This window comes from Acipenser ruthenus, chromosome 7, assembly GCF_902713425.1.
Source record: "Acipenser ruthenus chromosome 7, fAciRut3.2 maternal haplotype, whole genome shotgun sequence".
NCBI lineage: Eukaryota > Metazoa > Chordata > Actinopteri > Acipenseriformes > Acipenseridae > Acipenser > Acipenser ruthenus.
In genome coordinates, this window is record NC_081195.1 from 9,951,510 (window position 1) to 9,977,692 (window position 26,183).

At 40.2% G+C, this 26,183-nt stretch overlaps 2 protein-coding genes across 4 annotated transcripts in view; one reads left to right on the forward strand and one right to left on the reverse strand.

Annotated features, from left to right (window-relative positions):
* Positions 1–946: 946 nt before the first annotated feature.
* Positions 947–19,681, reverse strand: LOC117416254 (protrudin-like). Of its 3 annotated transcripts, XM_034027360.3 has the most exons (14): positions 19,428–19,677; positions 18,496–18,738; positions 17,923–17,993; positions 16,970–17,156; positions 16,211–16,306; positions 16,009–16,121; positions 12,787–12,911; positions 9,593–9,664; positions 9,174–9,197; positions 8,595–8,615; positions 7,443–7,587; positions 2,127–2,173; positions 1,501–1,582; positions 947–1,101 (listed from the first exon to the last, which is right to left on the reverse strand). In XM_034027360.3, the coding sequence occupies exons 2-14, from the start codon at positions 18,735–18,737 to the stop codon at positions 1,031–1,033; spliced, it is 1,296 nt and encodes a 431-aa protein (XP_033883251.2). In that variant the 5' UTR covers position 18,738; positions 19,428–19,677; the 3' UTR covers positions 947–1,030. The 3 variants fall into 3 exon arrangements, with proteins under 3 accessions (XP_033883251.2, XP_033883252.2, XP_033883253.2); XM_034027361.3 differs by lacking the exons at positions 8,595–8,615; positions 9,174–9,197 and having other exon boundaries at positions 19,428–19,674; XM_034027362.3 differs by lacking the exons at positions 947–1,101; positions 1,501–1,582; positions 2,127–2,173 and adding an exon at positions 2,180–7,318 and having other exon boundaries at positions 19,428–19,681.
* A 2,820-nt stretch (positions 19,682–22,501) lies between these two features.
* zgc:171482 (zinc finger protein) overlaps positions 22,502–26,183 on the forward strand; it is a 52,220-nt gene continuing 48,538 nt past the window's right edge. The window contains exon 1 of the mRNA XM_034027288.3: positions 22,502–22,926. The gene's annotated coding sequence lies outside the window, so the exon portion shown is untranslated. The remainder of the gene's footprint in view (positions 22,927–26,183) is intronic.

Below are 26,183 nucleotides of genomic sequence, written 5' to 3' on the forward strand. Positions count from 1 at the left end.
CAATATTGGGGGTTAAACCTGCAGACATCCATATTAGACCGGGGTTAAAGTCCACCAACCCTCCCTCTGTCCCTTCAACCCATCCTCCCTTGGACAATGTTTAAATCGTGATTCATTCATTGACTCCACACACAGACCACTCCTTGTCGTCTGCATTTATTGTGAAGGGTGAGCTTTGACAGAATAAAACTCAAAACAGAATTAAATCAATACAGAAAACGTCCACTTAAAACAAACATATAAATAAATAAACATAAATAAAAACACAAAGGCATATTCCTGACAGCCTTTTACACATTCATCCAGTGATTTACATTCAGCGACTAACTTTCTTAAAATTAATAATTCAGGATATTTGTGGTACTGTACATCACATCAGAATCATCCTTTGTTTGTTTAACCAAGTGTACATGAAAGTTAGCAACTACTGATATGTGGAAAAATGATGTAAAAACAAACGAAAAAAACAGTAATAGTGGTTCCCAACTGCAAGGAATGAACTCACTGACAAAGCTACATTGACCTCCGTATATACTGTACACTTTATATTTACATGCTTTTTATTTAAACACTTTTTTGACACGGACCAGACCACCAACAGTGTTTTCTTTCTACTGAAGGCTCACTCCTACAAATGTGTTAATACTTGAAATTGCTTGTTAGAAAACTATGAAAATGCTGTCAAGAGACAGAGAATATACATGTTGACATCCAACACCACCATGTTTGGCTTCCTGGATACATGCAGGAAGCCCCTTGATTCAAGTCAGTCACTCCTGTCCTGGGAGAAGTTGAGTGAGAAGGAATGGACATAATTAAAGGTTAGGGGATACAGGTAGGGAAAGGGAGAGAGAGAGAGAGAGAGAGAGAGAGAGAGAGAGAGAGAGAGAGAGAGAGAGAGAGAGAGAGAGAGAGAGAGAGAGAGAGAGAGAGAGAGAGAGAGAGAGAGAGAGAGAGAGAGAGAGAGAGAGAGAGAGAGAGAGAGAGAGAGAGAGAGAGAGAGAGAGAGAGAGAGGAAAGATGGTGGATTCTATTCCTTCTTGCTAAGGCTCTGGTTGCAGGGGCTGCATACAAACACGGTTTCCCTCTGGGCCTCAGGAGCTGCAGCAATAAAAAAATTAAATGATTTACCAAGACAAAAGGGTCATGGTGCAAGCATGACTTTGTTCTCCACAGGTGAGTCCTGTGCAAACGTATACACCCCCAATGTTGGATAGGAACCGGTATTAACTAAAAGGATTTTTAGATCCCTAGGAGCAAGGTAGAGGGAAACTGAGTTCACTCCCACTCCCTATCTTTCTTGAACACATGTACACTCCCACACATATATTTTCTTTATAGTTCTGAAAGAGGACTTGCTACAGAAACCCATATTGTTATACGGTGTCCCAGAAGCCAGGCATCATTGGCATACTTGTTAATATTGGGTTTGTCTATGTGAAACGAGGAATGAATTAAATCTAAACCCCATAAACTCAACGCAAATGAACAAATGCTTACCGGTGGCCCCCATGCTGGACTTGAGGACTTTGTACGAGCAGCACCTTGAGCAGAAGCTGTTTCCACAGTTACTGCAGCTCCGCTGGAGAGCCACAAAAACAATATAGAGGAAAAGTAAAATACAGATTTGATGCTCATTTGACAAAACAAATGTTTTACTCTTGTCTTTGTAAGATTTGATATACATATATACACACGTGTAAGTATATATATATATATATATATATACACACGCACATATATATATATATATATATATACTGTATATGACCATGTAATCTGTATGAAGGGTATGATGGATTTGACAACCAATTAGACAAGTTGTGGATTACAATTTTTCAATGAAGCAAAAATTAATTAACTCAAAAATGCAGAAAATGTGGGATATCTTAACTCTCACAGCACAATTATAATCTTTATGTATACTTTGTTTTAAAAGATAAATAAATAAATAAAAGCATACAAATAATGGATAACTACAAATATCTGTATGTGTTTCCTAACAATCCCAAAATAACACTGCCATTTCATTCACAGTCAACACTGGATTGTATTACACTGGGAGCGCACAATGGACTCAAGACCAATAAATAAACTCTAATTTTAGAAAACTGGAAGTGACTCACTCTCTTCTTCAGTACAGAGAAGACAGCGTTGCAGCTGGAGCAATTGCCTGTAGGAAGCGAGTGAGGAAAAGTGAGTCAGTGAAGGGATCTCAGCACCAGTACTGTACACCTATTCATCTGACCTGAGAGCTGGTTTAATACTGCTGTTTGGAGGTCTATAAATACATAGTGCAGTGCCGCCACTCTGTTTATTTACAGAATATAATATTTATATAGATGAGAAATCCCATTTCCAGTGTTGGCATGTCGCAGATTTGATATCTCATCGGCAACAGCATCAACTGTAATGGTGCTTTTGATAATAAGGATAAGGAGGCAGTGTGGTCCAGTGGTTAAAGAAACGACCTTGTAACCAGGAGGTCCCTTGGGTCAAATCCCACCTCAGCCACTGACTCATTGTGTGACCCTGAGCAAGTCACTTAACCTCCTTGTGCTCCGTCTTTCGGGTGAGACGTAATTGTAGGTGACTCTGCAGTTGATGCATAGTTCACACACCCTAGTCTCTGTAAGGCACCTTGGATAAAGGCGTCTGCTAAATCAACAAATAATAAATAAACAAATAATAATAATAATAATATTTACATTTCCCTACATAGATGGCCCAGGCTGGAATGGAGCCCGGGTCCCAGAGATGAAAGGTAAGTGTTCTAACCACTTCCGTTGAGTTCCAGTAAAGGGTCTACTCTCAGCCCATGGGAGTCACTGGTAGAGAATGTCAGCAGTGTAACCACATCACAGGGGAAGTATCAATGAGGAATGCAATGATGACATACTTCCACGTAGCTCAGGGCGGCTTCTGACCCCTGTGGGTGAGTCACTCACAACTTCTGGACACCACAATGGGGTTTGGGATCTGTAGTTTTTACACACCAATCTCTAATCCCCAGAAAGCCACACCCTACTGAACAGAATTTTTTACACTGGAAGTGTCTGCTGTCTGCCTCTAATGTGGGCAGCACAGTGTCTGTTTGTTTTGAGGCAGCATGCCTCTCTCATTACACAGCCATGAAGCAGGCACTGCTTTCAACACACACACACACACACACACACACACACACTCATCTGTCCTGCGTCCTCCCTCTCCATTGAGCTTTGCATTTCACCACATAGAAACCAAAATCAAAACTTGATGAGGGACATCAAAGGTGTCAGGGTCCCATGCAAGATAATGACCTACTAACTAACTCAAGCTCTCACACTGGTTAGAACAGTTTAGTTATTTCATTACAATCTCTTCTTTCATTAAACAGGGTGTTTAATAACCTCACGCACGCCAAACACAGTGACAAATTAGGTTTTGTATGTTTCTGTCATACATACCTGTCAGTTAAGTGTTTGATAATGTATAGCTTGGTATTTCCTTATTTGAAATGGAAGTTCCTGCGGAAATTGTAAAGCTCCTGAGAGCACAGTGAATGGCAGGACCTGTAAATTAGGCTTACTGGAACTATTGTTTGCTACTAATTACATGGTATGGATTGGTTCAGTTAGAAGGCAACACATTCAAGAGGGTGGGAAACAGACACACAGAAACCTGCTTTCAGAGGCATCAGAATAGAACTTTCAATTGCGCATTATGAGTGCAGCAGTAAAGAAGGGCAGATAATGGAGTTCCAGGTGGCAGTGCTGGAGAGCAGATATTTAGTGCTAAATATCAAGATGCAGTGTGACTTTGCAAGAGAGTTAAAAAAAAAAATAAAAATTAGTGTCGAAGGCCAAGGCAGTTTCATGAATCCTTTCACTTTAGCATTAGCATTGGGTATGGGACTGACCCAACTGTAGAAGAGTGACGTATGGAGTGCTATCTCAGACAGACAACTCTTTCAAGTTTACACTTTTTGCTAGGAATCCAAACACATTCTTTAAATGGGGAGTCAGGGACCGAGTATGTCAGAGCTAGCCCCTCCAAGACTCCTTTATCAGGAATGGTTTACCACACAGACAGACGCTAACGGGTAGGACTCACCAAAAAAGAATACGCTGGCTTTCTGTATAGCTAACTTCCTGTCACAGAATTGGAGCACATGTATTGAGATTTCTAATTATAAAGTTAACCTAACAAACGCTCATAGGCACAGGGAATGTTGTATGTCTTAAATATATTACATGCCAATGTCATCCAATACCTTGGATATCAGCGCTCTAAAAATTCTATATTCTCCTACTATATCTCCCCCATGAGATGGAATCTATCTGCCCGTAGATTCTCCAACATTGAGGTCTACCTTCCCCTAAAACCTCCCTCCTCATCCTTTTCCACCCAGGCCCCTGTGATATGCCTACCTCTCTCCAGAGATCAGTTGTATGTTGTTAGTAATTACACACAGTTAAACTGAACGTAGGTTTGGTTCAATAAGTTTCAGCGTGAGCGTCTGTTCTAAGAAGCTTCATCTATGAAAATGTTTCAGCCCTTCAAAATAGCAGTAACAAGAAAGGAATGCTTGATGTAGCTGCCATTTCTGTCATTTGTAGAGGTACAAGACATCAATGCTAGTTTATACTTGCATACAGGCTATATTTGAGCTCTGATCTCAGCTTCGATTGAGTCAGCCAGACTTTTGGTCAGCACTTTAAAACAACGTATTTTATTTCTACTGGTTTAACTGCACTGGCAATTATGTTTATCTGGGATTAGGATAAATTCTTCTGTTCCCGTGGGCCAATGCAGGCAGTTAGCTCAGAGAGACACACATGGTTGTAAAATAACCTGGATACGTGTGTAAATTTTTTGTAAGAACAGTTATAATAATACAAAGTCAAAGCAGTTCAATCAGTACTTATTGAGGCTTTTACTGTTCGTTTTTCTACATTTTCTTTTTTTCAAAAGAAGAATGTGCAACGAAGGCTGGGAAACAGCAGTGCACAGAGAAGCTTTTATATTCGATTTCATGGTTATTATTGGAGTACAACACATTTTTATCATTAGGTCATGAAGTTCAGATAGATCAATTATGTTAGAAATAAGTCAATCTGAAAATGAAAATAACAAACAGCTTTTTCATTGGGGGTCCCAAGGGTTAAGGATCTGAGATGTTTTGCAACTGCCAATATTTTTATATCTGCTTTTAATACCAAAACTGTCTCATAGAAACACAATTGGAATTGGATTAGGCTGTCATACAGATGGACAAACAGAAAGATGTAAGTTGTCACTATTCTTCCTGATGGTGTTTGAAGAGGGGGGAGGGGGGGGGGGTCAAGGATTAATGTCCTACTAGGTTGGGAGGGTCTGAGGTGTATCATGGCAGTTACAAATGGGCTTGATTAGGCCTAATCAATTTATTATCCAGTCTTAAAGAGAGGACTGTGAACTCATTTATCTGGAGGATGTTGTTTTAATACAGGCCACTGTGTGATAGGTAACCCCCTTAAACAACAAAGTATGCATAGCCAGTTATCTAGACAGATTACATGTATTCATCTCAGGGAAACTAATAATAAATAAAAAAAACATTTACATTTCTTTCCATTTACAGTATTTATATTTTCACTTCTATAACCTATCTGTCTAAGAGATCCAATCAAACCTCCCATGTGTACGGTAACTGTATGTCTGATTTTTTGACAACCATGTATGAGGCACAAAGAATGGCATGAAATGAACATGGGATTTGGAGTCAGTCACACTACCTTGCAGTTCCTCAGTTGTAATCACTGGCCCATACTGCCTCCCAGTCCCTCAGCTCTAACCACTATGCCACACTTCTCCAACCCTTAAGACTTAATCACTAAGCCACAATTCTTAGTTCCGTAGCACTAACCACCTGGCTTCCTGTCTTCCAGTCCCTCATCTTTATCCTTCTTCCCAGCTCCTGTCCAGCAACACTGTGTGTGTATGTATGTTGGAGTAAGCATGTGGTAATGTGCCATACCACACTGAATGCCCCTGCCCCCCCTGCCTGTCAGCACTCCTAATCCCCAGTGATAGAGTGTGCCCTTATCTCCCTGGGGCTCCAGTGTTAAGCTTCTGGCCTTTTGTGTGGATAAGACCGCTATCCGGAGTGATTATGGAAAACAAGTTACAGGTTTGTCACTACAGCACCCGCTGATAGCCATGTTAATCATTGCTGGTGGAGAGAAGCCCAGCCTCTAAATGTGAACCAGGACCAAGGAAACAGCACAGTGTAAGAACTGCTGTTAAGAGCCAGCTGAGACCCAGTAAGGCTGTCTGCTAATCACCAAGACTGCATAGCTGCGCTACCCAGCAGGGTGTAGTACATGGGGTATTGGGGTATTGGGGTATTTGGGGAAGGGTTTGTGAATTTGCTGTTTATCTTGTTAATCTTATTTTCTCTCTTAGTTCCTGTATGTACGTTTGTCATGTTTTACCCTCTCAACCTCCCTTCCCTTCACCTCAGGTAAGTAAGCGTGAGAGAGACGGAGGAAGGTTTATTAAGAGGAATTGTAATCCTTTTTTTGAGTCTCCCAGCGATTATTACACTTTGACATCACTTTGTTAGACAGGAAGGAAGGTGTTGAGAAACGGACCAAATCTTAGAACCTCAGCTCAACTTTTGAAAATTGTGAATAAGTTATTGGAATTTTCTTTTTAATGGAGAGGCTTTCAGTTGGATTTCTTACTGCTTGGATTCTATTCATGGCTTAATGATTTAACAATTTTAGTGTCAAGAAATGCATTTCAAACTCTTATCACATTTTGCCCAAAGCACAGCTAATTTACCAGCTATTGAAAAATGAATCTCTACTTTACAGGACAACTGTACAGCTGTACTGCTTTTTGATCATTACACCCCATTGTATTGTGTAAACTATTAAATTGCATGTCTTTGCTTAACCTTACCCCCTTGCACCTGTGCTTTTTGATTCTCTGACATCATACAATTCTAGATGCATGCATTTGTCAAACAAACTACAAACGTATCAGTTACAAAGACTAATTTCCGTTGTTTCCTCTAGGACAATTTGGAATGTATAACCTAACAACATTAAATCATCTACAAACTAAATACTAATAAACTCCAGCATTATGCTACCCGAGACCTGATTATGTGGGGTGTATGTTGATTACTGGTGTTCCTTCCCTGTATAAGGTAACATCTGTTGTGTATAAGCACACCTAATAACACAATTACCTCAATGAGCTGCTCCAGGAGAAGATACTACAGCTGCATAAACACCTTTTGTAGCAAAGCCTGAAGCAGTGTTAATTGCTGTACAACAGTGGCCTCTGTCTGTCAAAGGTGGGAAGAGCAGTGTTACAGTATTAAGTAAGCCAAATAATAAAAAAAGACCTGTAACATGTAGCCGAGGGACTGAGGTAACGTGACCTTGGGGTCTGCTTGGGCTGTCACGTACCATAGTTGTTTGTAGGATAGCGCTTCCGCAGTTTCTCAGTCAGTTTGGACACTTTGCTCCTGATTGGCTCGTTTCTGCTTAGCAGGCCATTGTCAATAACCCCAAGATCACAATCAGCAGTGCATGGTGGGACTTCCTCATCCTCCTAGATAAAAAAAAAAAAAAGAGGAACGAAATTGAATAAAGTGAATCGGGGGCCTTGAGCCAGGGTGCGGGCAGCTCCAAGAGAGGCACCGAGCAGAAGGTTTGTACCTGCAGTAGGAAGGTGTGCTAGAAAGAGAGTTTACAGACTGAACAGTCACCTGATCCCATGCTGGGTGGTGAAGATATTTCTACAGGGAGGCTGTGTATGTTTGCTGTAACCAATAGGAAATAGAATGTATCCACTGCACTTTAAACGCTTCATATTTTCTTTAATTCACAAGGATAGCCTAGAAAATAACCCTTTGGTCATTTGGGGGTGCAAATCATCTTAAGCCAGGTTTACTCCTAGTCAAACCTCTGGACGACCCCAAACCCAAGTTACTGCAAACCAGCCAAGGGAAAGCTCAGAAAGCCTGAGAGCTTGTGCCTACTTGTTCCTGTTCCACAGCAGTGTAAGATCTATCTCATTCACCTGTGCTGTTAGTGACAGATCCAATTAACTGTCTGGCAGGCAATACTGAAACTTCACAGTTCACAAAGTCTTTGCAAGCTTGTGTGTGAGTGTAAAGACGGGAATGCAGTCTACAGAACAGCACTCTCACCTGCATAAATAATACAAACAATAACTCATCCAGCACAGGGAGCCCTGACCAGGAGCTGGGTTTGCAATCCCCCTCAGGACCCTGGAAGCCTGGGAAACTCATTACCAGCTCTCCCATCTCCCCAGGGCTGTAAGAGAGCTGCCTTCACTCAGACACAGAGCTATCGCCTTACAGGGGCATAAATTAAGCACTGCAATGAGCCACTGAAGTACTGCAAGGGATGTGAAAACTTCTGCGGTCTGACACATTACTGATGCTGGAAATATCGACAGCAGTGAAGACATCAAACTTACTGTGGTTCAGCTGCTGCTTAGTGCACGTCTCTTTTTTAGGAGGGGGATTTGAATTTGAAATGTGAATTCTACACCTTTAGCTTTTCCACTCTCTTGGACGGTTAGGGACTTACCGGTAATATCAGCTGTTGCTCCTTTGAAAGCAGAGTAAAATAAAGCAGACATTTGTTCATCCAAGAATAATAGTTATAACATATCATTTTCTTGTGTGAATTTCGAGTTTTTTATCCTTTAATAGCCAGATTCCTTTTCAACTTGCAATCAACACCATTTCTCTAGATATTTGCCAAACTTGACATATGAGCAAATTTAAATGCATTCCTGATATGCATCCCAAGTGGGGATAATCAATACTACAAACTAAAGGAAATAGGGAGTGTTTGGTGCACCTCACAACAAATCCTGTGCTTGCATTTGTAATGCATTACATTTGAGCTATTGCAGATATCGCATGTGTAACTGACTTTTTAATGTTTTATTTTGACCCCAGATTAAATATGAACAAAAAATAATCCTGAAATAACACTTTTTGATTATAAAGGATGTTGGTTTTGGGATAGTCAAACTTGCGATGATGCTGTACAATGTTTTTTTTTTTTTCTTTCTGCTCTGCTCTTTTTCTCTCTTGTACTCCAAGTCATTCTTTGACTCCATTCCCTCACACACATATTCTTGTACAGTTGAGCACTTACCGGCAAAATCAGCTGCTGTTGCTCCTTCGAATGCAAATTAACACAAAGATGACATATTACAGCCAAATGCAAGCCACAGCCTCTGTGTAAGATTGTGTGAGTGCGCGTGTCTGTAAACCATCAATGCTTCCAAGCTCACAGTATTATGGCTCGTTTTTTTTTTTTTTTTTCAATCAAAACTTCAACCCCATAAACACTGACACACTTAGGCTTCCCAAAACTCAATCACTTAATCCATCGATCAATCTACCAATCAATCCTTTTTGTTAACCAGGCAAATCCCGATTTACAATAAAGACTTGGCCAACAGACTCTCAAAATTCCAACAAAAATGTAAATCACATAAATAATAACTACAAACAGACACAACCCCCAACTGATTCCTACTACCCCACACACCGACTACAGGATGCTCTCACCTCAATAGCATCTTTAAACTCGTCATCAGGCTCTGCCTCTTCTGCCTCATCAACACTCCCTGGGGACAGATCCTGCAGAGACAGACAGACAAGGTGTTAACCTAAATACTAGCAGTTAAGTGCATCTCCTGTGTCTCAGTTTTTATTAAAATCACACTGCCTCCCAGTCTTTCATCTCCATCCACTAAGCCACTGAGCTCTAACCACAAGGCCACACTCCAGTCCAGATATCTAGTCTGACAGCACCTGTCTCGGGTTTGGCTGTGCTCAGCAGTGGCTTGTGGTTTCTTCGTGGTGTCTAGCTGGCTGCTGCAGGGAGGATCTGCGCGTCAGCCTGCTATCACATCTGACTGGAGTCCTGCTGGCAACACATCTGTGCACACCTGCACCCAAGTCTTGCGGGACCCGACAACCTGACTGAATTCAGGTTTATTACAGCCTGCACAGCTGAGACTCCAATGCTCAAGTCTGTTTGTTTAGATTGCAAAACTATTTACATTTCATTGTGTTCTGTCTTTCCTGGGGAATCATTTTCAAACAACTTACAGAGTGGTTATAGCTTAGGTTTATGATTAGGGTAAAAAACTGTATACAAGGGTGAAGATTCAGTACTATTGTTCTTAGGTGTTTTTTTTAGATTCCTTTATAGATCTTTACAGTGTAATATACGTAAAAGCAAACTGCATGCATAATGAAAGCATGGTGAAGAACAGGCCAGCAAGGTAAAGCATGTTATAAACCATGGTAAACTATGCTGAAGCACATTAAATGCATAGTACAAGCATGGTAAACTGCAAAATGACCTTCCATATTTACCACTGTAAACACAGGATTTGGTTATTCTGAAGGCAATGCTCCCTGTGTACAATGTTATGTGTGTAGGCACGGGTGTGTTAAACTATTTCAAGCTAACGTCCCTGGAGACAGCAGCTACAATACCACAGAGCTTCCACTAGGAGGCATGTTATCTCCACTGCACTCACTGGAGAGAAACATATGCTAACACTCCGGTCTGCCTGCACTGCCAGGGCACGCTTAGCCATTCTGCCTCCCGTTGGGAGGTGGGTTTACGTGAGGAATAAACTTGTAAACTACTTACAGCTTTACTATCCCTACAGCTACACAAGACTGCAAAGAGCTCGCAGGAACCTTATTGGAATCAGATGTTCTGTGTTCATTTTAACAGCCAAACTTCTTGTAGGCAAGGAAAACAAACAACTTGTGTGCATTATCATTGACACTGAACTACATACCAGTTAGCTTTGATAAACTTATCCTGCCTAGTTGAAACTGGGTATCAGTTGCCTAATCCTTCCCTAAAAACCTAGAACAAAAAATATATATTTAATGAGGTTGTCGTGATCCATAATTCAGACAGCATTATTTGTGTTTCGCCTTAACAAATATTTGCATTTTTGTTCCCAAAATGATTTACAAAGCCCACAAGCCAAATTGAGATTGTAGCATACGGTGGAAAATGAATTTGCATGTACTCGAATCCACGGTTTACTGGGACGATTATTCCTAGCCCGTTAGCCTGGGCCACACCAAAAACAACAGTCTTGCCCTCTCCCAGCAGCACATTCACACAGCAGTCTTGCCCTCTCCCAGCAGCACATTCGCACAGCAGTCTTGCCCTCTCCCAGCAGCACATTCGCACAGCAGTCTTGCCCTCTCACAGCAGCACATTCACACAGCACCCTTGCACTCTCCCAGCAGCACGTTCACACAGCAGTTTTGTTTTTTTTAAATTGGCACTAGGATGCTGCCGTATCAGTCTTATTAAGAAAACCTCTTCGTTTTTCTTTGTCTTTTAGCCATCCACGCAATGTAGATTACATTTATATCTTTTGAAACTGCTGCTTGAGTTTCACCCTTTCTTACTCTGTCCACTGCATAAAGTTTCATTTTAACAGAGAAAGATTTTCATTTTTTGCTGTCTGCCATGCTTCATACTGTATATCTGGAACGTTCACCCAAAGTTTGTGAGTCAAATTGCATTATGGGGGAAATGGGAACCACGACCTTGCCATGTTATAACTGTACGTGAAAGGCATATGATTCCTATCTTATTTTAAATAAGAGATCTGTAACCAATTAAAACCTCTCCTTTAAACAAAAGTCAATAATTGGAGAGTAGACAAGCAGACATTTGGAATGTAATATAATTTTTATTAGATGGGCAGATCTTTACAGAAAATGCTGGGTTCTACTATAACACTATGTAGGACATGTGTCTCAAGTTACAATTAAAATCATTTTCTTGCTCTACTAATTCTGTTCTGCTTTAGGAGCTGAAATGACTGGATGCCTGTCTGAAATTAGGCTACCCACAAAGCCTGAAGGGGTGAACAGACTTGATTGTGCAGCAATGAGTATGGGGGCAGCTCAGTGGTTGAGATGAACATATCAGGGAACTTGTTGGGGCAGCAGGTTTTTACATTGGGCTTTCACCTCCACTGGCCTGCGTTTGAATCCAGCTCACAAGTGAAGGGAGTTTTGCGGTCTCACGTGTACCCCCAGAGGACATTAATCCACATCACAAAACCGCCACACAATCTGCCACAATTCTTAGTGTTTTCTTTTTTCTGTTCTGGATAAGCAGTGAAGCAATGATCTAATTTTATCCCCCACACCCCTCCTGAGTTCTAATGGTTACTTTCCAATCTTAGAAGTGAGCTCCTCGGAGCTGCCCAGCCCCCTGCCACACTCCACTCCAGTATTTACTGCCCTGTCCACGTTATTTACAGCTTCGACTGACTGCACAGACGAAAGGAAGGAAGGACACATGAATCTTGCAGGGTTCCTTATTTGTTTAACACAGAGTCTGCATTACTGACTTGGTGTAATTTATTGGGGGTATTTAGTCAGTATACCCTTTCCAGCTTGAATTCTAACACCATCAATTAGCACACTGCAAAAGCAGCCACTGATGGCTTACAAATCAGAAGGGAAGTTAGGGTTTCCGTTGTTTTTTCTCCCTTCATTGTACTTGGACAGAATCATTACAGCATTGGAATGGATGTTTTCTTCATGTCAGAACATGCGAGTGTGGCAATATTACTTAAATCAGGCTTTTTTGCTAAAGATACATAAAGATTTTACGTTATACCGCACTCGTTGAGTTTTGGGATGGCCACTTAAGTTGGTGTGATGTCACTTTTACTGTACAAGGTCAGCTGATTCTCACTCACCTCCACACTGGTAGGTGTTGGAGTCCGGTCCATAAAAGATGCAAGCTCCGGTTCCATGTTTTCACCATCTCCATTCTTGGGTTTGAGTCGTCTCTGGTGAAAGGACTCCCTGTACTCCAGTATAACTACAGTAAAAAGACCAGACCATAAATGTACTGCCTAGCAGGGTCAGACACGTCATTTAGGCATATGGACTGTGATCAGGGTCCTATCCTCAAATTTCATCAAACAAGCTGCACCCATCAGTGGCATTTCTGGAAAATACTAATGCATGAACTCCAATGCCCTATTCTTGCCACATATAAAAAAAGTTAGAGCCCCCCTCTGTAATATTTCTCTCCACAAAACCCAGTAAATGCAGAATGACAGGATTATATCCAATACAGTCAACTCCACTTATTTGAATTGGATAATTGCATAAATGGCTTAATTGCACAGCATGCAGCTGGTCCCATTTTTTAGTGCATCATTTTCTATGATTGTATGATACGGTTAAATGCACATCAGCTAAATGCATAATTCGCTTAATACCATGAGGCTGTGCGGTCCCGAAGTCCATTGTACATTGCTTTTTAATTTGGATAATTGCATAAAAAATAAAAAGAACGTCCGAGTGTTTCAGCAATAGCAGAGCGCATAGCGACGGCAGGACAGCGGGAAAAGCCAGCAAGAAAGACACAGAAAAAGGGAAACCGGATCTGTAAAACTCGAGCCACAGCACACTACGAGCCTTCATGGAGGCAAATGGTTGTCAGTCTTTTGACAGTTTTTTACAGTTGTTTATCAGCTCAATTGGCCGAATCCATCGAAGATTTTCTTTTGCTACGTCGTAATCTCAACGTCTATAGTAAGGTACTGTACACTCCTGTTTAACTTCTATGTTTTACTGTTCTGTATTACAATAACTTGGTTTATGCAGGCTGTTATATACTATACATTATTTTACTTTTCACATTGTGCATTGCCAGAAAATAGTGTTGATTGTATTGCATGCATAATGTATTTCAAGTTATTTTTCTGAACTTGCACAGTATTTTGGGTTACTTGTAATAAATTATTTGTATTTTAAGTTGTAATAAAATAAGGGAAAAATAAAGTTATGAATCTGATCAAAACAAGGTCATATATACATATGCACGTACGTACAGACCTATTATCATTGTATCCCACTGTATTCCCTCACTACAGTTATGTGCATACTCTGGTTTACGTGTATGACCTCACACCAGTCCTGAGCCCGGACAGCTTTACTCTACCACAGCCCTGTCCCACCCGCTCAACCATTTAAAGTGGTCCTGATATCTGTCGAATTTAAGCAAGTCCAGAGAGGGAGGGGGCAGCGGGAGCACAACACCCCAGTCTTCGAGACATGACGCACAGTAAAGCAGGTGCACTGGTCGGCACTAGTGGATGTTTAAGAGCCTGCTGTTGCTCCAGTCCCCACTTCTCTATCCCACAGATATTTTTCACCAGTATGAAAACAGCAGAAATGTTGTGATTAATCCAGCAAGCGCTGCACAATCACAGATCTTTTTTTTTTTTTTTTTTAAATGTGTATAACTTCATTTTACTACCAGAAGTGTCATGAAAAAGTAGATTACCATGGATCCACTTATGTACATGTAAAACTGTGCAGCATAAGAGATGTTCGTTCAGCAATCCCCAGATTCTTCACTGGGTACAAGTAAAAGTCCTGTACACCTCTGGGCCTCCCGATTATTCGCTCACTTGCTTTTTTGCAATTTCCATCCAGTTTACCAGCAATCTACCATTGCTATTCCTGGATGGAGATGAATCCTTCAATGTAATGTTTAATTAAGCCTGAAAGGTATTAACCTCTTACGCCCTCTAGTCCCGCGGGCGGAACACGGAACTGCACGTAAATATTATATTTCATAATTCATTTTTACTATTATTACAAAAGCAAAAGAGAAAAAAAGCTGACTCGATATCAAAATCGTTGTTTTCCTACCGTCAAACAGCGAAGGAATTTTTCGAATCCGTCATTTCAACGCTGGTGCCAGAAGATAACATCCCTTTTAGAACTTAGTATATCAATTGACATAAAGATTGACACAATGTTTATTTTTGGAGAGGTTTGGGGACCCTTGGGCTTAGCTTTGTAAAAACTCCTACAAAATAAAGCTTCCAGGCTGGGCGTTGCCTTCACTGGTTTCAATAACACAGCACAAACAAAAACACTCTTCTTCTCCTTCCAGAACTCTCCCTAACTGGGAGGCTGAGGCCTCCTTTTATGCCAGGTTGCTAAGTCCATAATTGAATAATTAATTGACTTTGCTCCCACCTGAAGCAATCAATCTGGGCAGGGAGGAGAATTTAACCTGCTCTGCTCTGCCACAAGAACATAAAAAAATGAAAAGCGTTTGTTGTTTTTTTATGTATTTTTTCTGGATATCTCCTTCCAGTGTGGTACTGAGTAAGACTTTTATCACACCTGAGGTTTTAGTCTTGATGCCCAAAGGGTTACCTTGAATTCAAGCCCTGAACCATGCCTGTGCTGTCTATACTTTGGACGATATTGTGATTTATTTAAGGGCACAGCCCCCCAGGCGGAAATTGTCTGTGAGGGGCTGGGGTTTTGACAGGTTAAACTATTAGCATCAGATCTCCCATATCAAACAGTTTGGTTTTCAATGAGGACTAAAACCGTGCTTTTTTACTTTTTACTACACAGTAATGTTGTGTTTTTCCTTTTTCTTTTTTTTTTTTTAAAAGAAAAACTGTTAACCGTTTACAAACCAATTTGTACTTAAATGTTTATTAATTGTTGCATCTTTAGGGCATGTCATATAATATAGGAGTGAATTGTTGTTTGTGGCAGCACTGCACACGCCAATATAACTTCATTCAAAGAACAAAATGCTGCTGAAACTAATCAAAGTGCAAAACTAATCAAACAAATCAAAGTGCACTAGCTCCCTCTAGTGAAAAAGGTCATTCTTTGCTAGAACAGCAAAGATTTATTCAGTGAAAGCCAAATTAACTGTGCTAGAACTGCCAGTCTGTACATGGGAGTTTGGGTTCAGCTTTGATTCGGCACTCCAGTCCTGAGGGTGTGTGTACTGGAACAGACTCTGGTTTGGGAATTCCATTCCGACATTTTTAGAGCTACAAGCTTCTAAATAAAATACACAATGACATATCATGGTTGATCCAGTTTGCCACCACCACACATGATGCCTTGCAAATCAGCCTACTCACCTCGCACAAATTCTCTGTTCCACAGAAAGAGGGCACTGTTAACCACTGCCAGGATCCAGCAGAAAGGGATCATATACACCAGGCAGAGTGCAGTCAGGAGCCCCCCATAGAACCTGCAAAGACAGTGAGAGAGAGCGCGCAGGCTAATTGTACCACACAATTAAGACAACAGGCTGTGCAAGGTTGCAGTTTTAGTACTCACAGGAAGGAGGTGTTGTGGTTCTCCCAATACAGCACTCGGTACACAGACTCTGCAGACAGACAGGCTTGGGACAGAATCTCATCCAACTGCATCAACCTGTGCACAGGAACAACCATTAGGGTTCAACACAGGACTACAGGCTTGTTTTGGTCCTAATGTCCTATGCTTTTAAAAGGGGTTTGCCCATCACCCCCCCTATATTGAAGCATTCCCATGTATTCTCAATGGGAGATTAGCCTAGATTCTCCTCAGTTATTTCAATAGGGAGTATAGCTCTCAAATATTAAGCACAGTATTCCAAAAAGGTGCAGAATAGTTTAGGGGTCATTCCATTTCAGATTTGAGAAGGAAAAAAAAGAAACAATGTGGTTAAGGCAACCCTGTTTCTTTGTTAAATCCCCCATGGGTGACACACATCCATGGACACTAGCTTGATACTGATAACTCATTTTTTTTTATGTGGAGCAGTGATGGGGGATTTGTCTGTTAATGGCAACTATTTCCAAAATAGCCCTGAAATCAACATCAGAAGCTCTCAGAATTGCTTCTCACGCGATCTATATATCGCTTTGGTTATAAAACCTTCAGATCCAATCATCAACGTCCAGCAATCTGACAACAAGTAATAGAGCTGAAGCTATACCTATTTTAAACACGAGGTAAAAGAATGGCTGAGACAGTAAAGCAGAAACATCTGTATGACTTGACATGGAATGATGCTTAGCAAACCTGGAAACTGTCAGTCCAGCTGATACTCACAGCCCCTTGACCTCCAGCAGTGCCTCCTCTCTGTTCAGATGCACGGTCTGGAGGTCCTGGCGCAGGACAGCGTGGTGCCGTTTCCTCTGCAGGACCAGCTCTGAAGGGCTCTCTTGGGAGCAGTCCTGCATGTACCCCAGCGCAGCCGGGGCTAATATACACAGGAGGAGCATGGAGAACCAGGCCGCTGCAAAGACAGAACTTGAGTTACAAAGATTTGCATAAATGAGCATTGACAAGGCTCTGAATACCATATGTGTAAGAACATAAGAAATTCTAGAATGAGAAAAGGCCATTTGGCCCACCCATGCTCGCTCGTTTTGATGCAAGCATGGTCCACTAGTACTCAGGAGAGGAAAAACAAAAAAAAACCCTAATCAAGTTAGTAGGGGAAATTAAACCTCTGGGATCCATGGCTAAACGGACCTCCCTTCCTCCAGATGGCTTGCTAAAAGTGTTAAGGTCACAAAGAGGGTTATACAGTACTGTTCATGACAACATCCAGTCTATTCTTGTAGGATCCGATAACTGTATTATGCATGTTGTTAATCAATAACTGCATCATAGGATCCGATATACTAGACCTGTAAGAAACAATGAGGTTGATTTGATCACGCCACTTATATATATATATATATATATATATATATATATATATATATATATTAGCATTTTACAGCACTAGGGAACCACCCTTTGTTGCATCAACAACATAACCATGGTAATCCTACAATTACCCTTAATAATAAGTGGTATATGCAATTTAGGTGGATTCCAGCAGTGACGGTGTATAGGTTGATTAAATTAACCCCTTAGACATCTAAACAAGCATTTCAGCTAATACCATCATTGATCAGAAACCAAGAGCTCCCTGGACTTATGACAATTGGGCAGACAGCCGTTAGCATCTGGAGTCAGTTCTTTTTGTCCTGATGAAAATGTCTCACTCTCACCTTCACTCAGCGTTAGAAAGATGATGTTCGACATGAGACAGCAGAGCAGCGAACAGACAGGCATTCTCCATCTGCAACAAGAGACAAGAGTGGAATGAACTTGAGAGGGGAGTCAGGGCAGAGCCAGTACTTTTGATTCCTGCCAGGTGCTGATGTATTTCTGCAACTTCAAGAATCTATCCATTCCAAGTCTTTAGATTGTTTTTGATGGTGTCTGGAGGCTTGAGCTTTAAAAATAAATAACATGCTTTGACTCAAGAACAATCACTTATGGCAGGTAGGACTTACAGGAATGGATTAATCACCTTGAATAAAGTTAACTGTAGTAATACAATAAATTATATATATATATATATATATATATATATATATATATATATATATATATATATATATATATATATATATAAGGAATGACACACAGGTGACCACCAGCTGATGTAGTTATTGATTAACAAAATGCATAATAGAGTTGAGCCTGTCTTGAAGGCAAGCCACATTTCTATCACTTACTCTGATTTTTGAGCCCATGGTATTATTACAAGGCTGTTTTATTTTTTTTAAAGCTCTCACCTCAGTATGTACTTGACCAGCTCCCAGATGTCAGTGAGGGGCTCCAGGAAAATCTCCATCCTCTTGAAGGAGATGACCATGTTGAAGAGATCAAAGGTCTGTGGTTTGGGGCTGTGGAGTTCTGGCAGCTCAGGGACCGCATCCCCATGGGCCAGTTCAGCCAGATCCACCCGTTCACCTGTCACTGCGGCGGCGGCGACCCCCTGTGGCTGCTCCGGGGCCGCCATGGATTCCGTTTGCATCCTGTCAACAGATAGATACAACAGTATCGTCTTTGTTACATTAATATACTGAACTGAGCCCCTAAAAAATAAAATATCACAGTAAACAAGCCAAAACACAGGTGTACTGTAGAAAAGCAAGAAACGATAACTATATACACATGGATTATTCTGGTATCGGTGCGATTATTTGAAAGTCACCTATTGTTGCTAGTCTAAAATAAAATAAATAAAAATTTTAAAAAAATACTATGCAATGTGAGTCGTTTCCTTTTATCTGTAATCTTAAAATTGCCCCAGTTGTCTAACACTATGTGACAACATATCCTGCTAGGAAATGTAAAATGTTTTGCAACTGTCTATTTAATGTAATTGCTAACCTCGATGTAAACACGTGCATATTTTGATTACCTGTACTGCCACTGCCGTGTTAAAACCTTAAAGCATTAAATGGAAAAGACTAAATGAGGACACACAGTCCATTGGCTTTCATCGGACATATAGGGCTCTATATTATTTATCAGAATTTTGTTTACAAGAAATGTTGTGACATGGTTATACTAGCATCCGATTTCCATGTGCGACTACTTATTTGTATATATCTCGTTAAATTCTTACTTCATGTTTACATACTGCGCGCATTTTCTAGAAGCGACTTATGTTCAAGCAAATGGTTTTGAAAGCAAAATGTGTTGCAAGTTTGAACGATACCTGTTTACGTTGCTTTGTCCTTCCTGCGTGTAACCCTCTTCTCGGACTTTCTAAGTCAAAAAGACTTTTTTTATATACTTTACAGCTGCTTTACTTTGAATATAGCTAGTGTCAACCTCTGGTTTGCAGGTGCATCGATAAGCTTACTCACTGACACAGACAACAAGTCAAGTAGCCACTTCCGCAAACAGCTGCTAGTAGTGATCACAGAGAACATCGATTCAGCAGCAGGGACAGGAATCGAGGGAAGAGTGCATCGATGCAACAGGAGTCTTTATCAATTCAAGAAGAAATAACGCACCAGCCGTGTCTACGAGTAATCGATAAAGGGACAATATCAAAAATAAATAGGTGGCAGAATATGTTACGAATCTCTGATTGTGAAATATAATATAAAACTGTAAATTAGTCATATGACAATTTGGAAGTGTTTGCATGTGTATATAAATTCACAATCATTATCTGTATAATGCGATTATTTTTTTCTGTCACGGAGACATTACTGGAGGCGATTGCTGTGTACTTTACTCAGGTTCATTGCATGTATGTTAACAACTGTCCACTAGAGGTCGTAAAACACAAACTGTGTAGTGTACTTTGTATGTTGTAGAAAGTTCTACATTATCAGATCTCCAGAACGCTAAGGTCACATTTGTAATTTTTTGTCGAATTTTCAGAATATTTGGTGTTCTATGATACAATGTGAAATGATTCTTGTGACTGTTTATAACACTAAACGATTAATGATCAAGATGAACCAGGTTATTGAACTCCGAAGCCAGCTTTACATAGACCATGACTAGGAATTTACTTTGCTTTACCTTGGTACCTTTATAATGCAAATATAACACATTTATTTACAATGCCTATGTTTTGCCATGCTTGCTACACTTTGCTATGTTTGTATCTCAATGTCAGACGAATGGCAGGGCAAGCATATAACTTTTAGATTTTTAAATGTATGTGTTTTTAGTTGGATTATCTGATATGAACAAGATTTTACCTGATTTGGAGTTTCACCAATGTCACCTGGAATGTTTCACCTGCTCGGCTGAACACCATTATTTTAATCTAAAATCTTTCCTTTAAAAAAAAAAAAAAAAAAAAAAAAGTTTCCACCAGGGGGCAGCACACCCCCGTCTGCCTGGTACCAATTTGCAAAAGCAACTCTCGACAACAGACAGGTACAGCGCAGCCATTCTTTGGACGTGACTGTTATTGGCTCTCACCCTTTCACAACACACTCATAGATACTACACAAATGTATTTTCTTAAAATAGTCATATTAGCTGTACAGGGATATGCTGTCAAAACATAAACCAAGTGAAACGACATTTGCTGCACAGTACCTGGGCATTCTTGTGCTTGCAGTTGGGCATTTTATGAGTTCTTTGGTACTCAGCTAAGAACTCAACTTTATTTAAAAAATATCTCTTTCAATAGGTAGGTGACAGGTACCATACAGTAGCAGATCTGTGAGAAGTGAGAGGCCACAGCACTGTGAACTGAAGCCACCTGTGCTCACGCAATATTATATCAATATCATGAACATGAATTGCTGAAAAATCAGATAGCCAAGGGGTAGTGCCCTCTAACCCTGATGATGCAGCTGTACTGTCACACTATTACTGTCACCTGAGACCAGCTGGATGTGATACACTGCTGTGACTGTACTCTCTACACTACAGACTCTTCTAATAGAGCAGGTATGCTTCTGCAGTTGGAAGGCACTGTAATGGGATGTGAAGGGCAAGGATTGACAGTAGGACTCAAGCATAGCTGTCACTCTGTCTGTCTGTCTGTCTCCACAGTAGATGCAGCACAAACAGAGCAGGGTTTTTTGTTTATTGCTTGTGAAATTGTTTTTTTAAATAGAAGACCAGGTCACACAATCCCAGAAGCCACTGAAACACACACACACAAAAATAGCTGCATTATACTAGAGCAGGGCTTGCCAGTATGAACTGTACACCCAAGCATAAGATGAGCCCCAGCGTTGGTGATTAAATTGAACTTGTAAACCTAATACACTGGTGAAAATGAAAATCAATTTCTAAATGTGATCTATACATTCTGGACAGTCAGCGATTCTACTTAATATGCTCCGGGCTTTGAGGGCAACATAACTAGGTTTTATTTTCAGTATTTGCGAGCTATCTAAGAGTCATGTTCCTCGACAGGAGTGGTAGAACTGTGACAGGCAGCCTGTGTTAATGGAGTCCTGTTTGACCTCAAGGTACGGAGCTAGCATTGGCAGCACCTGCACTTGATCACTGCCATCTAATTGAGAAGGAGACAGGAGACTACGGACTGCCCTCAACCCGAGCTGCCTTGGCACTGCAGACACAACTGCCACTGGGCAACAGGGCAACGTGTATAGCTCTCAATTGGCACTGATTTTTTAGAAAGATCCCTGCTTTTGCTTAAAAAGAATCTTATTTTACTGTATATTTTTTAATGCAGTGTTTGCTTCACCACAAGCATATTCATTTTTACTGAAGTATAATTCCTTGTCCACGCATCTACCTCCCTTATCTCCCTGCAAGACTGCATGCAAGTGTGGTCCAGAAGCAGCAACAATTGAGGTATAATGAGGTGCGCTCTATGAAGTTTTCATTAGCAGGCTGCTCATGTGACTGGCAAAATGAAATATTGTAGTCAAATAAGTTACAATGTAAATAAAATAAAATAAAATAAGTAAATAAATAAAAATCGCAAGTTTGGAATAAAATAAAAATTAAAAGTATAATTGGTTTGGGATTTATAAGCATATGCTTGTATTCCTGTGCGTTGATTTACTGATGTGTGTACATGTACGTTAGAAATCCTTTATAGTGGTTCTCTACAATACATGACAGTACAGCATGTGTTCACCTCCGAAGGTGCACTTGTGAGTTATTCCGTCCCTAGAGCGCATTGTAAGTGTAAGTGTGTGTGTGTGTGTGTGTGTGTGTGTGTGTGTGTGTGTGTGTGTGTGTGTGTGTGATGTATTTTACAAGTACGTTGTCGTGTATTCTAAATACACTGCGTTTCAAAAGGGCAAGGGTGGGTGGGGACGCTTGTGTGTGTGTGTTTGGTGTAATGCCATGTCCACGCGGTGTGTCCTTGACGACTCTCTTTCTATCCCTCATTCTGACTTTCTGTGTTGTGGAGGTAAAAAAGACAGTGAAATCGCTGCTGCTGTCTGAAAGAGATGAGAGAGGAGCTGGCGGCGCTGTGAGGCAGCCCTTCTCTCCCTGCTTGCCTTCCTCAAGTGGTGTGGAAACTGAGAGCTGGTACCGACCTGGATTTGTGACTGCGCGACAAAAGAGGGAAAACCATTAAGCATAACAGCTACACTCGGGACTTCGTACAGTACGCACATGTGGGGAGGACAGCAAAATAAACAAACTCCTTCAACAATAACAGTGGGAAAATAAACAACTTTTTGGATACATTTAACTGCACCTGAAGAACAAACGAGCTTGGCTTGTTGGTTTTGCAATACTGAAGTGCCGAGGTAAGTTGAAAGGATGCGATCGTAGTAGAGACACATTGACGGTCAAGGTTCAAGGTCTGTTCATAGCTAGTAATTTTTTTTCTTTCTTTCATTTTCATTATGTTTATTTTTCAATGAAAAGTAAATTAAGAACAGTGTTAAAAAGAACAGTTTCTGCATCCACCAGAAATCAAAAAAGAGATGCGCAACGATGTATTGTATTGTAGTAGAACACAGAACAGATCATCTGTTTATTATTTCACAATCAGTGTCATGTGATTTGAACTGTTTTTATAGTTTAACTTTTTTGTTGTATGTTTCAAAGAGGAATGCTATCTGTTGAAGCATTAGCATTTGTGTCGCTAACTTGGAGAAATCAAACAAACTTAATTGTGAATCAGGTCTATAGTGTTGTAAACAGGATAGATAGATAGATAGACAGATAGACAGATAGATTAGATAGATAGATAGATAGATAGATAGATAGATAGATAGATAGATAGATTTTTGGTGTTGTAAAAATGTACTTGATTGTGGGACATACCAGCTTTAATTTAGCTTTGTAGCACATTGTTGGTTTGATGAGGCACTCCTGATGCTGCTTAATCAAGTATCTTCTGTTGGCTTTTTAAAAACTTAAAATCACCCAAGTATGCGGTGAATGTAGTCATATATTAGCTTTGACTGATGTGTGATTATAAGGTGAAATATGCAACCCCAGTGTAATTTTTTTTTTTACTTCAAAGCTGTAATAGCCCCTGGCTGTTAAAATTTAAAACTGATGTCTACAGTATCTTCTTTGGTGTCTGGTACAGTTCAAGGTTGTGGTGCTGCGTGTACATTCACAACATACTGTGTATATAAAAACAAATTCGATTTTTGCCTTTTTAAAGAGTAACTTCTCCCAGTGTGTTTGCAGTCTTCAAACTGGGATTGTTCTTGGATGTTAACCCTCTCACACAACATAGCAAATGCTAAATAAAACTACCAATTAGGTTTACCTTCATTTCTGCAGTTCAATCCTACAAACGTATTTACATTTTCAGCTGTAGTGGATAAAACAGAACAAACTTATTGTCAAGACTTCAGAACCAGCTATGCTTGAACTTAATGGTTTTTTATTGGACCAAAAAAATGAAGCTAAACCCCCCCAAAGGAGTGCAGTAGAAGCCTGTGTTTTAGGAGTCTATTTTGAAAACAGTACCTGGACTATCAAAAGGTAAATAATTACATTGGTAGTAGGTATATTTGTCTTATTTGTGGAAGAAACACAGTGTGAGTCAGAGATATTGGTGATCACTATAAATAGAATAAATTCTAAAAACAATCAAAGAATATGATTATGGTACAGGAAGGAGAACAGTGTAATTGAGGTTTCATGATTCTTTTGAAATATAAATGTTATTATATTATACAAAAAAAGAAAATCAAAGCAAAATTTTAGTTGTCATTAGCAGAATTATTCAGAAAGGAAAGATGCACCCAATAAAGATACCAAACCAAAACTAAACAACATTTAATTTAGGGGCTTGTCAGTGGTATGATGTTGTTTCTTATTAGTTTTAGAATTGCTGTTTTTCCTTTCAGAAATCAATGTACTAATAACGATCTGGACTTTTAAGAATCTGGCCCTAGGGTACATGTTATGCAGTTGTTGTATCAGTACATTATTGTTTCTACTGATACATGTAAGCTGAAATATGACAACTTTAAAAAGAAAATGGGGTAAACAAACCTACTGATTATAAATACATTAAATGTTTCTCAGGAAATGAAACTGTCATTCACAGAGATGATTGTTAATACATATTTTACTGAACTAATATTGTTATTAAATAAAGGCATAAGTAGATCAATTAATTCCAGTTCATTCAGTTAAAGCCCCAGGATTTCATTTTGTTTTAGTTGTTGATTAAATTAGCTTTGTGTCAATTTCACCTGTCCATTATGTCACCCATTGCTTTAAAATATAAATTGTTTCCGTCACAACTGAACTCAACAAAATAGTCTGATTTGCCATATCTGACATTGATAATACAAATTATGAAACTATTTGATAAATGGATGTGTACAATACCAGATCAGCTATCCATTGTTATATTAATCAGGCTATATTATACCAATTAAACAGATTAATGTATGACATCACAGAGTGCTGTACAATCATACAGCTAACAGTGACACTGAAATAGCACAGCTCAAACTAAATAGTAAGATAGAAAAGGCTTGTCTAAAAAGGTAAGTTTTGGACCTGAGCACAGTCAGGGCGCATGTTTCACAGCTTGGGTGCATTGCAGCTAAAGCCCAGTCTATTAAAGGCTTCAGTCTGCAAGGGGAAATGAATGATGATTCCCATCATTTAAACAAGGTCTACAGCCTTGGCCACCGGTCTTAATATATATACTAATTGACTGTGTACATGAACCACTGTGTCCCCACTCCCCACCCCAACCCAAACCCCAACCCCAACCCCAACCCCAACCCCAGTTCCAACCCAACCCCATCCCAACCCCAACCCCAACCCCAACCCCAATCCCAACCCCAACCCCAATCCCAACCCCAACCCCAACCCCAATCCCAACCCCAACCCCAATCCCAACCCCAACCCCAACCCCAATCCCAACCCCAACCCCATCCCCAACCCCAGTTCCAACCCAACCCCATCCCAACCCCAACCCCAATCCCAACCCCAACCCCAATCCCAACCCCAATCCCAACCCCAACCCCAACCCCAACCCCAATCCCAACCCCAAACCCAACCCCAACCCCAACCCCATCCCAACCCCAACCCCAACCCCAACCCATACCCATACTGGAGTTATACAAGTGCTGTTTGTGTAATATCCAATTTGAACACATAAGAATCAACTTTATAAATTATTACTTTTGTTTGGGTGCAGACCAAATAGTTTCTGGAACAAATTTGTTTAAATAATGTGCTTGCGTCATTTTTTTGGTATTATTTATTTATTTTTACTATTTAATTCAAGTCAGTAATAAAACATTACAAATGTTTTGAAAAATGAAGCTGCTGAGCATTGTTATGCAGTGGATTGTTTTGTCCACCTGCTCTTCAGAGAGCGGTGGGCTATGAGGCTTGTCCCTCCTTGGCTAGGATAGAGAGAGGTACAGTATAAAGTATTAACACAATCTTTGAAGCAATCATTGAAACATTAAACGTTAATTGCAACTTAATTACAGGCCTAAAACACAATACATAAAATATAGGAATCTTTTTCAAAATCTGGATCCTGACAACTGGATACAATTGAATCTGA